The sequence below is a fragment of the Terrapene carolina genome, unplaced genomic scaffold (genome assembly GCF_002925995.2).
Source record: "Terrapene carolina triunguis isolate 2854851 unplaced genomic scaffold, T_m_triunguis-2.0 Scaffold212, whole genome shotgun sequence".
NCBI lineage: Eukaryota > Metazoa > Chordata > Testudines > Emydidae > Terrapene > Terrapene triunguis.
Genome location: NW_020664563.1, coordinates 9,161,364 through 9,172,048, shown reverse-complemented (window position 1 = coordinate 9,172,048; position 10,685 = coordinate 9,161,364). Strand labels below are relative to the sequence as shown.

The 10,685-nt window shown below is 48.0% G+C and overlaps 1 protein-coding gene across 1 annotated transcript; it reads left to right on the top strand.

The window, feature by feature from the left end:
- The first annotated feature begins 1,963 nt into the window (after window positions 1-1,963).
- Window positions 1,964-7,909, top strand: LOC113407565 (28S ribosomal protein S14, mitochondrial-like). The gene is made up of 3 exons (XM_026656215.1): window positions 1,964-2,040; window positions 3,565-3,723; window positions 7,351-7,909. The coding sequence occupies exons 1-3, from the start codon at window positions 1,978-1,980 to the stop codon at window positions 7,531-7,533; spliced, it is 405 nt and encodes a 134-aa protein (XP_026512000.1). The 5' UTR covers window positions 1,964-1,977; the 3' UTR covers window positions 7,534-7,909.
- The last annotated feature ends 2,776 nt before the right edge of the window (window positions 7,910-10,685 follow it).

Below are 10,685 nucleotides of genomic sequence, written 5' to 3'. Positions count from 1 at the left end.
TTATTTTAACGCACCTTGATTGAGATTCCACACAGTGCAAAAGGGCAGTTACTCTTTTGAGGCAATATCGTACAGGAAGAAACACACCGCACATGCAGAATTTCCCAGTCATTTTTCATTGGTGAGAGGATCATGATTGTTCTTTTGTCTGTAAACCACATGTACTTAATCAAAATTTGTAAGTTGAGGTGGTGTGAAATCTTGCCACTGTAAATTAGCTACTAAAAACCAAGAACAAGACCTATGAATAGCCAGGCACATGAAGACGCAGCTTGAGAGACAGAGAGAGATGAGAAAAAGGGACTGATAGATAAACCAAATGTGTAGTAATTATGGACATGCAGCACAGACATACTTAAATGGAAAGTGACCACGTTGTGTGGTGTATTGCTGAATCACATTGCATCATATTTTCCTGTTGGAACTCCATCCCCATCATTTTTACAAGCTCTTCCCTCCCAACATCAGATCCTTGTGGTCTGCACAAAGGCTTAGCCTGAGGTTTTGCAAAGGCTACCAGTTTAATCTAATGAGGGAGGTATTTATTCAGACTGACATCAGCACGGGGATGAAGTTCCTACACAGTGTAACCATTGAAAATGATTTGGGTTTCCCCCCTTTCTCCCCCCCACAAAAGCACTTTAAAGTGGAGTTTCACTATAAAAGGAAAGGCATATACAGCAAAAGATCCACCCCCTTTACTCCAAGAGTGGTGGCAAGAGTTCTCATCAGCCCTGCAGTGGTGGGGGGTTGCCAGCAGCCTCAGTAATGATGGACTCTGAAAGTAGTATCTTCACTCACATTGGGAAGTAGCTATAGCAAGTCTAACCCAGCTGTTCTTTGCTCCCTGTGTATAGAAGCAGCTGCAACAAGATCAGGAACTAGGGATTCCTCTCCCTTCCCCAGCACAGTGCCGACTTTCCTCCACTTTGGCCTTGTCTATATTGGAATTTGCCCCAATTCCAGATGCACAACCTTGTGTGCATCTTTATGTTCTCTACAAAGAGCCAAGGAACATCAGGCCATCCGTGTCTAAAAGCTTGTGTATGGTGTACATGGCAATACTGCTGCCCATGGGTGTGGGGAAGTCTCAGCATATGGAGGAGGTAAAGCAGGAGTGACCCCATAATGATGCAGTGGAGGTCTGAGCAGAGCATGGGGGAGCCTGGCATGCTATATAGCTAGCTAGATTAGCCAGAGGAGCCCAGCTGCTCACATAGGTCTAATGGTTAATTTTTCACAGACACCTCCGGGCCTCATCTCTTTAGTTGAGCCCATTGTGTGGGGCGTCACCGACGGGGCAGGGCCTGTTTCCCCCTTTGTTCATAACAGCACAGAGCATGGTGGCAGAGACTGACACACTCGAAGGGTGCCACTTGGGGCTGTGAACTCCAGGCTTCATGGGGAGTCAGTTCAGGATCTCCCACTCCTGGCCAGGAGCTTTCACCTCCTGTGGATTTCACTCTGTCACACAGGTCACCAGCTTCATCCTGGGGGCCTGAAATAGGAGCAGTGCCAGGAGTTGGGCTGCAGAAGGGAAATGAACAATGTGTCCTATCATCCAAACCCATGGCTCTGCCTGGTTCCACCAAACCTCTCGCTCCCCACAAACTCCCTTAAATCCCCCTCCCCCAAGCCCATCCTCCCTCCAAAGCCTCCTCCATCCCTCATCCCTAAACCTCCCTTCCTCCACCAACCCTCCCAAAGCCTTTCCTTCCCCAAACCATCCCTCCCCCAAATTCCTCTTCCTCCCCCAAATCCCCCTTCCTCCCCCAACAACCCATCCCCCCAAACTCTCCTTTGTCCCCCAAAGCCTTTCCTTCCCCAAACCATCCCTCCCCCAAACTCCTCTTCCTCCCCCAACCACCCCTCCTACAAACCCCGCCCCCCCCCCCCTCCCCCCCCCCCCCCCCCCCGCCCGCCCCGGCCCCTCCCAGCTCCCCCGCCCCCCTCCGCCCGGCGGGTGGCTGTAAGCGCATGCGCCACGCGGGGAAGATGGCGGCCTCCATGCTGGGCTGGGCGCTGCGGGCTGCTCGGCAGGTCAGGCCCGTCGGGCGGCAGCGCCCGGCTCGGGGACTCCCCGGGGCTCGCGCTGGGGCTGGTAACTTCCCTGGGCCGGGCCCCCGGTCACTGTCCCGCCACCGACTGGCCGCTGAGCCTGGGCCGCCGGCGCCCCCGAGCCCAGCCTCTGTGCCCGCCCCTGGCCCCGATCCGTGCTCCTGGGTGCCCCCTGCCCATCCCCCATTGGCCCCCTCAGTCCCTACCCAGTGCCCCCGCTCCCTGCCGCCCTCCCCAGGCAGCCTTTGTACCCTTGCCTGGTGCCCTCTCTCTGCGGCGCTGCCTAGCGGCCCATGCCCCTGCCCTGGGTCGGTCTATGTCTAATGTCCAGCTATCAGTGTAGCGCGCCGGGAGTCCCGCTGGGTTCGCCCTTAGGTGAATTGCGGATTCCTGTATTCAGGTTGGTTAATTTAGGCGGGAAGGATTGGTGGCTTGTCTGGAGAAGCATTTTACCGAGTGTGCCACTTGGCTTTAGAGAGCGGCAGTGTTGTCTAGGACAGTGGCTCTCGACCTTTCCAGACTACTGCAGGTGAAGTACCAGCAGCAGGAGAAGAGATTCAGCTGCAGAAAAAATCCTGTTTTCATGGATAGATCCCTAGTGATATTAAAAAAAAAAAAAAAAAAAAACAAACCAGGAAAAAAAAAAAAAAAAAAAAAAAAAAAAAAAAAAAACCACAAGGGAAGAGAGTTTAGCAGCTAGAACTAGAAAAGGCCCTTTAGGATATTTGATATGTGTGTCTCACTCACATGATATATCCTCTATTGAGACTTTATAGGCCATTCAACTGATATCACACTTGATCCTAGCACCAAAAAAAAAAAAAACCCTGAAAAAAACCAACTAGATGTTGTTCTGCGGGTTCTAGGAAGTGCTAACAGCCCTTTTATTTATGATGATGATTTGTATTCCAGTAATGTCTACAGGCCTTAACCAAGATCAAAGTCCCCTTGGGCTATGTGCTAGTAGGGCATTTTATTAAGACTAGGGACTGTGCAGGGATGTATGATCCTTTTAAATCTTGACAGTCTTAAAAGACTCCATTGTATGCTGTGTAAGAAACACACCTGTGCAGGGATGTATGATCCTGCAGGCCTTGTCTATGCTACAGAATTGTGTGTCTGAACATAGCTGTCAACAACCATGTTAACACTTGAAACTACATACAGTTTGCCCTGGTCTACGCTGACTGTTAAACATGACAGATTGCAGTTGTCAACAATTGTGTCCTTAGACATGATAGAATTTCATGACCTAGGCCAGGCCAACAAGAGAGCTAGCTGGTGTGATTAATCCTGTAGCTAAGCAAAATTCTCTGGATGGGTGAAGAGGGTGACTGTGCCAGTATTGTCAGGCCTGAAGACCAGAGGAGTCAGAGAAGGCAGTGATTGAATCCAAATGAGGTAGAGGCTAGAAAGAGTAAATTGGAATAAGCAATATTTGGAATTGGGTGAGTGATAAAATACTGGAAGCTGCAGATTTAACCTTTATATTTTCCCCTTTTTCAGATATTCCCCTTGCCCTGTAGAGGGCAAGTGCGGGGTTACTACGTGGACTGGAGGATGCTGCGTGATGTAAAGAGACGGAAGATGGCTTATGAATATGCAGATGAGAGGTTGCGAATCAACGCTCTCCGAAAAAACAACATCCTGCCTAAAGAGCTGCAGGTAAAGTAAAGTCCATCTGTACTTTCCTGCAGGACCATAACTCTTTAGGGAGAAGGTATGTGCACCCACATTGCTGCAGCAGCAGCAGCAGCATTCTCGGAGCATCACAAGCTACTTTGTATGAATCTAACAATGTCAGGCTTCAGATTCTGGGGGGGTCAGTCTAGAATACCTGCATCCATTTTGTTCACAAGCTCACTTCACATCATGTAGCTATCTACTTAGTATTGATATTCAGCTCCAGAGCCTTGTCCCTTTTGGGTCATTCTCAACAGGAATAAAATCTCTTGGGTGGAACTCCTTTGCCACTGCTAAAATCAGAAGTCAGAGGGTATTAGAACAGGAAATGGTTATGTCCTGCAGGGGTACAGTGAACAGCTTTATTGTTCCTATGGATGTTCCTGCAGTCTTGTTTTTCCTTCTGTAACTGTCACTAATGGATGAGTTTGAAGGCAATTTCCCTTTTAGGTATGGGAGGTTCACTATCTAGTTCAGTGGTGCAGATACTTTTCCAGTCACGCCCCCACTTACCATTAATGGAATCTGTCCCTGCCTCCCTCCTCCATTACTGCACAGCCAAGGCTTCCTCAGCTGTAGGCTGCTTATACCTTGCAGACATGCTGCACTGCTAGGGCAGGGCCAATACCTGCCCCCTCGGGTTTTCAACCTGGGGGTGGAGCCAGCACTCTGTGCAGAGGATGCCGGGAGCAGAAATTGGCACGGCACAGCACACTGACCCACAGGCTAGGTGGCCCACTGAGGGTGACTTGGGGGTGGAGGTGCTCCCTCCCTGCCCCCAAGGGGGCTGGCACAAGCTGTCTGGCATTGTCACTCAGTCCTGCACATTCCTCCATGCCCCCCCTGGGGGGGGGGGGTGTGCCCCACAGTTTTGCTCACCAGAGGTCTAGTTCCTAAAGAAACCCTGTACATCCAGGCTGATTTCTGCTCCCACACTACTTTAAAATCTTGGGGCATGATCCTGCAAAGACTTACCCATATGCTTAATCTCAAATATGTAAGTAGTCCTATTGATTTCAACACTATTGTGCACTATTAAAATTAGACTTTTACAAGTTTTTCCAGGATCAGGACCTTTAGATATAATTTCTGGATTTTTATTGTCTGGTTACCACTATCTCAACCAACCCATCTGAAAACCCTAATACAGCCAGCAGGTGTCACCAGGGCTATAGAAATTGCTAGGGGGGGATGGAAGGAGAAAGGCAAGTGCTGCTGATCTGACTCTTAAGTTAAAACATTCTGCTGGAAGTAGCTTTTTCCCCTAGCTGAGCCATCAGTTTCCTTATTTCCCAGTGCCAGTATTTACAACTGGAGATGCTAACTCAAACGAATGAGGGACTGAGAGAACAAGAAGCAAGACTTCCCCTCAGAACTCTGTCTTCAGCAGTTGTTTGTCTGGAAGCTTTACTTATATTCTAAAATAAAGCTAGCAATTTTCTTTATAGACTTACCAGGGAATAATGCACCCGAGCTGCTGCTGTGAGGGGTGATCACGGGAATAAGTTAGGATTCTGCTCTGACTGGCTTGTTAAAGGGGTGCAGAAAGGGTTGATTTGTAGTAGAGAACCTTCTGACCTCTCTGGATGAGTGAGTGCTCTAGTATTTTCTGGGTGGTTGCTCACAACTAGCATATAAACTCATTTCCTCATAGAAATTATTCAGACCAAAGGAACAATTGATACCTCATGGGGAACAGTCTCATTGTGTCCTGTTTTCAGTCTCTCTCCATTTTCTGTGGCGTTTCCTTCACAGGGATAGCTTTATTTACCCTTTTGAGTGAGATATAGCATGAATGGTACTAACTGCTATGAGCTTGGCCTTAACACGCCATATTCACCTACCAACATTAAGGTAGCATCAGCCTGCGGTGGACATTTTGTATAAAAACAAGGATTGCTGTTGGTTTATTTGCTTATGCTATTCCCCAGCTGGTGGTGGTGGTGGTGATCTTTCAGAGTCACAGCTAGCTCCTGTAGTAGTGAATGTGACTTCAGATGGGGAAATGAACTGTTCAGTATAAAATCACCTTGTCATTCTAGTGCCCCTACTAGTCTTCAGAAGTAGGGAAGAAGAGCATGGAAAACAAAATCTATGCTGTTGCTTTCCACAGCGTGATACTTGGGCTCTAAAGAAACACTTAAGCAACAGACTCCAGATACGTGCCTTTCAGAAACTGTTCCTCTTTGAGTAGCATCAGAAAGGCATCAGTTAATTCTGAGCAACTCCACTGTACAAATCAGACTTGTCTATCTGTTGTAGCTGTGATATGGAAAATATAACAACTTCTTACAGCCTCCAAAAGCTGGTGCTACAAACTCCCTATTGAAAAATGGCAGTTTACATTTAAGTTGCTAATTTAAAGGACACCATTTTCTAAAATAGTGCAAAAAAAAAAATTATCTATGACAAATTGTGGCTTGAAATGTATTTCCTTAAAGACTTGTTTCCCTCCCTACCTACCTTCACTCCCCAATGTGGTTGCACTAGCTTGCTCTTCTAGGGTTGTTTGAAAGTATTAGGCTTTGTACATAAAGCCATGAAGCATCTGGTTGGAAGATAAAACATACAGTTACACTGACTTCACAAAGGTAAGAAACAAGTAGGTCATCTGTGCAGTTTCTTGACCTTTTGAGATCACATGACCTTTTTAGCAGAAGGAAGTTTTGCAGGGGTACTGCAAGCCTCAGGGAAACAGTAATTGAATGCAACACCATTTACCTGGTCCAACATTAGATCCTGCCACTGCCTCAGTTTCCCTGTTTTGGGTTTCCCAATGTGACTATACCCAGATTCTTCTGAATCAAACACATCTTCTTGGAGTTTGGGATATAAAAACATTACAGTTCAATTGTCAACTTACTTCAAAACAAGCCTCTCCCTGACTACCAGTTTCCCAGCCCCTTGCTGGGCTCAACAGTTCTTTGTCAAAACCCAACTCCTGCTGCTTTTTTCAAGCCTCTTCTTCTTACAGCTTCCTGCCTCTCCAGGCAGGCTGTTCTAGCCAGGTCCTTCCTTCTGGCTGGAGTTGAGACATCTTCCCCAGTCTCTTCTGACACTAGGTGTCGTCCCCCCCCCCCGAATTATCCTGCTCACAGTAGGTCTCTCTCCCCCAACTGAGCAGACTCCTTTATCTGCCTGGAAGCCTCTCAGCTGGGGAGGTAGCTAACATGAAACAGGTGGGGCTGAGCCCAACTCCCTTAAAGGGCCATCTCACCCTCTAACAGAGACACTATTGACAAGTTGTAATTGTCCAACTGGACTGTTCAGTGACTTGTGTGAAATGCATGAGGACACTTTTCAGTTCCTAATGGAGCAGGGTCCTCATCCAGCAAGTAGAACCATTAAATCCCATGGGAAGTCTGAAGAGAGAGAACCTAGAAGAGCCTGGAGAGCAAACTGCCCTCTCATTAGTGGAGAGGTGATGGCTCCAGGGTAGGAAGGAGGCATATGCTGGTACCTCTGCTGTGGGTAAGGGAGCCTTCAGGCCTATCCATCACTACCTCCTTCACTAAACTGCCTTAGAAAACCTAACCCTGGGCAAAATACAGCAGAGCAACTTCAGTGTGTGTGTGTTTGTGTGTGTAATTGCCCTTCCTTTGGCTCCAGGAAATAGCTGATAAAGAGATTGCTGCCCTGCCACGTGACAGCTGCCCTGTGAGGATCCGGAATAGATGTGTCCTTACATCCCGTCCACGAGGCGTGAAGCGGCGCTGGAGGCTTAGTCGAATTGTTTTCCGCCACCTGGCTGACCACAGTCAGATGTCTGGGATACAGAGAGCTATGTGGTAAATCACCACCAGGACTTGTTTTCTCAGTCAAAAAGAGGCAGACTGGGCCCAGTTCATGCACTCCTGTAACTGAAAAAGCAAGACTGTCCTTTTGTTTAAAGTCCAGCATAAACGTACGAGAAACAAATAGGGGGAGGGGATAGGGAGGTATGCAAACAGCAGTCATTGCAGTTCTGTCACTGGGATACCACTGTGAGGGGACTATTGCAAATCTGATGGCAAAGAGATATGGGTAGGGGCGAGTAGGAATGCACCAAGCCAGGCTGTGCTAGAGGCAGTTTTATTTTGCCATGAAGAGTTGCTACCCTGTTATAAAACCAAGCTGGGATTTGTAATTAAAAGGAACTTCTAAATTAAAAACACATTACAGTACAAGACTTGTTCAGTGATTCCTGTTCACTCTTTACATTCAGTGACCTCTTTTGCACAGTTATCTGGTCAAAAGTGTCACTAAAAACAAGGAATCACACAATGTAGCAGGGAAGTATGCTGCAGTGAATATGAAGACAAGCTCCAACTACTGCGGCCAAATAGCTGAAAGTATGCCCACCCTCAGTTTAGGTATTTAGACACTATACCTGTTCAGTTTATCTATATTTTATGGGCAGTTCAGGCATGGCAGTGGACAAACATCCCATCCAGCTGAAGGGTACTGAGGTTCCTCTCCTTCGTGCACAGGGAGCCTGGTGCAGTAGTTCAAGAGTAGGCCAGGGTAGATGACCTGGATCCTAGACCTTGCTCTCCTACCGACCCCCTGAATCATGTCACTGAACTAACATCTCCGGGCATTAGTTTTTCCTTCATCTGCAAAATAGGAACAAGAGCATCATGTCCCCTGGGAGTTAGGTGAGCTAACACCAAATGCTACCTCTGCTTTGGGGCACAGGGGTGGAAGAGCAGAGAGCTGCCTCCTGCAATCAGAGCTATAATGCTGCAATGTGTACTCAACCTCCCTCTCCTGCTGCAGTAGCCTGTGGGAAAGGAATGTGGCACTGGGAGCGCTGCACTAGGGAGCTAGTCACAGACTGTGGCTTCCCTCTCTTCACACTGCAAAGGAATATCCTGCTGTAGGCAGTGTGTGCAGAGGCCGTCCTCACTGCTATGGTGAAGCAGCACAGGTATTGAATTTGGCAATAGCCTGTTACCAGATTTGCCCGTTACTTTGGGGTATGCTCATTTATTAGGGTTACTCTTCAGGGTTGGGAAGGGGTTTGTACTTCTATCAATGTAATGCTTGTGTCACTTGTGTTCTTATATGGAGCTCTACTTCTCCCTTCTACAAATTCTCTCCCAATGGAGCTATCCTGCAGGACCTAGGTTCCCCAGGGCTGGGTTCTTCCAACCCCAGAATCAGACGAACACACACACACATTAACAGAGCGTGTCTGAGAGGACCAGGTTAATCAGCACTCCCAAGCTGACCCCTTATATGTCCCTGGACTCAGTAGGCTGGTCGAGCAACATTTCCAACCTGTCACCCTCATAGGCCCTTGGACTCAGCGGGCTGGGTCGAATAGCACCTCCAAGCTGTCACCCGCATATGCCATGGGCACTGCACTGGAATGGAGTGTGCCTGAGCAGGCTGGGTCGAGCAGCACGTTCAATCTGCCACCCTTATATGCCCCTGGACTCAGCAAACTTGGTTGAGCAGCATTTCCAAGCTGCCACCCTCGTATGTCCCAGGTTCAGCATGTCCCTAGCCCCACTTCCATGTTACAGTTGTTCTGGTAGTAACCCACTTGATGAGCAGACCCCACAGGATTTTTGGGCGCTGCAGGGCTCTTTAGCTTAGGTATGAGTAGCGTTGCTGCAGGGCAAATGAGGAAGCCAACAGCTTAACCATGAAAGTTATTTATTGCCAGGTAATAACCATAGGGGAGCCAAACAAATAAAACAGTTATATTAAATCTAACTTAAATTTGATTATAAACATCAGGTTTAGAAAACTGTAACTGATCACCCAGGTCAGGGTCAGAAGGATATACCGAGAGAGCTGGGTTCTCACCACTCTGTGAATTTTGAATCAATTGGGGGTTCCAGGTGGTGGTGGTAGCTGCGTGTCCTGCTGGAGACAGGCAGAGCCCCCAGCACACACAGTCAAGAGAAGATGAAGTCCCAATGGAACTGATGCTGATTTTGGATCCAGGCATCAGAACACTTACTTGAGCATGGGTAGGGGTTTTGTAGGGAAACAACACACTAGATTTGTTTATGGTGAACTGATGGCTCAAGGGAATATACCAAAGTTGTTTTGTTCAGGCTAGATAATAGGAACTGAACATTCCTGGCTATGGGCGGTGTTCCTTGGAGGGAGCGCTCAATGCAGTTAGGGAGCGTTACTATTTTGGATCCCAATAAAGGATTTATTACTAGAATTGGTCTGATAACTACTGAGCTGGGTGTGCAGGTGTGGGTTCATTAACATCTAGAGCAGCAATCCCCCATCATGCAGTGCTTCCCTGCTTTTCTGGTCCCAGAGTTCCATGCGGTTCTTGCCTTGGAATCTCTGTTCTCCATTCTGTATGCTAACAGAGATGCCTCCCTATCCCATCTTTGATGCAAATGAGGCTAGGGGAGTTTCCTTAATCCTGGCACCCTTGTCCCGGGGTTTAGGTGCATCTCCTACTGCCTTTTCATTGCTTTTTGTAAGTCTTTCTTCTGATCGGCTTTGGTTCAAGCAAAGGCTGGGGGGGGGGGGAGGTCTTCCGTGAGTCAGACAGGTTGGGTACTGCACGCTGGTTCCCCAAGAACATAGAGCTGACAGGTAACCCCCACATTCAAGGAGATGTGCACAGGATGCCTGCCCCCTTCCTATTCTGTGATGCCTTCCCCATCCCTCACATTGCTGGGAGGAGTGTGTGTTCGATCCTACCTTTTACCCATATTCTGCCAGTTGCCAGGCCTGCAGAGGCTCCTTTTCTATAGCAGCAATGGTTGAGCAGCTTCCTGCTGCTAATACGGGAAGCTACAATGAATTCCACATTAACCAACACGGGGGCTAAGGCTTAGTTCTGTTGACGTGTAGGCTCCTAACCATTTCAAAGTAGGGTGGGAGGAAGTCAACAGTTGTACTGTATGCTAGTAGACAGCACCACCTTTTTTAAAGAAAGGGAGTCATGCTTATAGCAACTTATTAATTCATTAGTTTGGTAC